The 2500-nt window shown below is 50.2% G+C and overlaps 1 protein-coding gene across 5 annotated transcripts in view; it reads right to left on the bottom strand.

Annotated features, from left to right (window-relative positions):
* fam50a (family with sequence similarity 50 member A) overlaps nt 1–2500 on the bottom strand; it is a 22199-nt gene that overhangs the window by 4726 nt on the left and 14973 nt on the right. For all 5 annotated transcript variants that reach the window (XM_084445417.1, XM_084445414.1, XM_084445416.1 and 2 more), the window contains exons 11-12: nt 606–654; nt 156–226 (exon numbers count right to left, since the gene is read on the bottom strand). In XM_084445417.1, the coding sequence (XP_084301543.1) occupies nt 156–226; nt 606–654 (120 nt within the window). The remainder of the gene's footprint in view (nt 1–155; nt 227–605; nt 655–2500) is intronic.

Below are 2500 nucleotides of genomic sequence, written 5' to 3'. Positions count from 1 at the left end.
CCACCCTGTCCCCACCCTGTCCCTGTCCCCACCCTGTCCCCACCCTGTCCCCACCCTGTCCCTGTCCCCACCCTGTCCCCACCCTGTCCCCACCCCTGTCCCCACCCAGGTCTGAACTCAGGGACCCCCCGTCTGTCTGGGAGAGCTCCGCCCACCTCGTCCTTCTCCACCGTGGCGTCGTTCACCAGGCGGATGTCGTCGTGGACGTCGAAGCTGAAGAGGGGACCTGGCGGGGGGACGAGGACACAGAGGGACCATGAGAAGAGACCAAACTAGAGATCTACAGGGATATCAGCATGAGGGAGGGAGAGATCTGCAGGGATATCAGCATGAGAGAGAGATCTACAGGGATATCAGCATGAGGGAGGGAGATCTACAGGGATATCAGCATGAGGGAGGGAGAGATCTGCAGGGATATCAGCATGAGAGAGAGATCTACAGGGATATCAGCATGATGGAGGGAGAGATCTACAGGGATATCAGCGTGAGGGAGGGAGAGATCTACAGGGATATCAGCGTGAGGGAGGGAGAGATCTACAGGGATATCAGCGTGAGGGAGGGAGAGATCTACAGGGATATCAGCGGCCAGGGTCTCATTCACTGACCTGATTTCCCTCTGGCTTTGGTCACGATGAAGTCATAGAAGCTGTGGTGCTGGAGGAGGAAACGGAGAGATGGTTTATCATCATCATCATCATCATCATCATGGTTTATCTACACAAATAAAGCTTTGATTGATTGATTAATGATTGATTTCACACAGAGGAGGTGGTTTCACACATGAGGAGGGGGTTTCACATGAGGAGGTGGTTTCACATGAGGAGGTGGTTTCACATGAGGAGGTGGTTTCACATGAGGAGGTGGTTTCACATGAGGAGGTGGTTTCACATGAGGAGGTGGTTTCACATGAGGAGGTGGTTTCACATGAGGAGGGGGTTTCACATGAGGAGGTGGTTTCACATGAGGAGGTGGTTTCCCATGAAGAGGTGGTTTCACATGAGGAGGTGGTTTCACATGAGGAGGTGGTTTCACATGAGGAGGCTATAAACATTATACGACCTCCGCAGTAAATCAAGTGTGTTCATAATTCTGCAGTGACGTCTCATTAAACGCAAGAACAGAGAACACTAGAGAACTGAGGAGTAAAGACGGCCATATGATGCCTCATAAAAACCTCATCCCTCATAAAAACCTCATCCCTCAGACCTTTTCCACATGTTAGTGTTACAACATGGAATCAAATCAAAATGGATTTAATTTGACACAACGTGCAAACACATTTTTGATGGCCACTCACCAGTTCATTTAAAAAAAATCAAAACAAAAAACACAACATAATTGCTTGCATATGTATTCGCCCCGTTGCTCTGACACACTTACAGTAAATAAGCTCTTTGCACAATAATATAAATGGCCATAATTAGGAACGGCAGAGGAAAGGAACGTGACTTGGCTGTCGGCAGGGAAATTATCGGGAAGGTGCTCTTTGTCTGGGTTCCATGAAAACATTTCCAAATAAGTCGAGGCACTCTTCCATGAAAATTACAAAGCCTTTATTAAATTGGCAAATCCATGTTGATCAGGGCATCTTTCCAGCCAGGAGTTCAGACGAGTGAAATCCTCTCTGAAGCAGGACCAGAGGTGGGCCAGAGGTGGGCCAGAGGTGGGCCAGAGGTGGGCCAGAGGTGGGCCAGAGGTGGGCCAGACGGCGCCCCCCAGAGGCCTTTCAGAACAGCCATCTTGACAACATCAGCCTGGAGATTTGTCCCCGGGGCGAGGCGCGCCACGGTCAGACAGAAGTCCCCGGGCGAGGCGCGCCACGGTCAGATAGAAGTCCCCGGGCGAGGCGCGCCACGGTCAGACAGGCCCTCCAGGGGGGTCAACCCTTCTGGTTTGGGGAACTATACTTCTGTCTGTGAGTCGTCAGGCGGAGTCAGACGCAGGTAGATCCGGCTAGAGCCAGCCTGGAGCAGCACTGGTCAACGTCAACAAAGTGTGAAAAGTGCTGCTAGTAGTGCTGACCATATCCAGGCAACTTGTAGTGTTACTCCGCCTGCTGACTCAGAAATATAGGTCCCCAAACCAGAACGGATTACACGATAGTTTGACCAGATGGTAAATAGACAAAAGAATCCTCGAGAGACTTTACTCATATTTAATTTGTTTCTGGGAGCGCTTTGGGTGTCTGGGGGTGTTTTTTTGGACAGGCTAACGTGACTTCATTGTGTTGCACTAGCATTAGCACTAGCATTAGCACTAGCATTAGCCACCAGTGGAAAGTGGAAGGACCCAAACCTGCTGTGTCTACAGAATGGGATTCACTGCATGATCCCCCTCAGGCAAACATCAAAGTCAAGTCCAAAATGAGGCCTTAGTTCAAAAATTCCAGAATATCCCTTAAATTCCCGTAAAATTCACCAACGGCAGCCATCCAACATGGAGCCTGAGCGATTCCACACAGACGAACAGCTGCGTCCAGATGTTTAAACGTAAACAACTT

This window comes from Borostomias antarcticus (assembly GCF_949987555.1).
Source record: "Borostomias antarcticus genome assembly, chromosome: 11".
In the NCBI taxonomy this organism is placed as follows: Eukaryota; Metazoa; Chordata; class Actinopteri; order Stomiiformes; family Stomiidae; genus Borostomias; species Borostomias antarcticus.
This window is presented reverse-complemented; position numbering and strand designations above follow the sequence as displayed.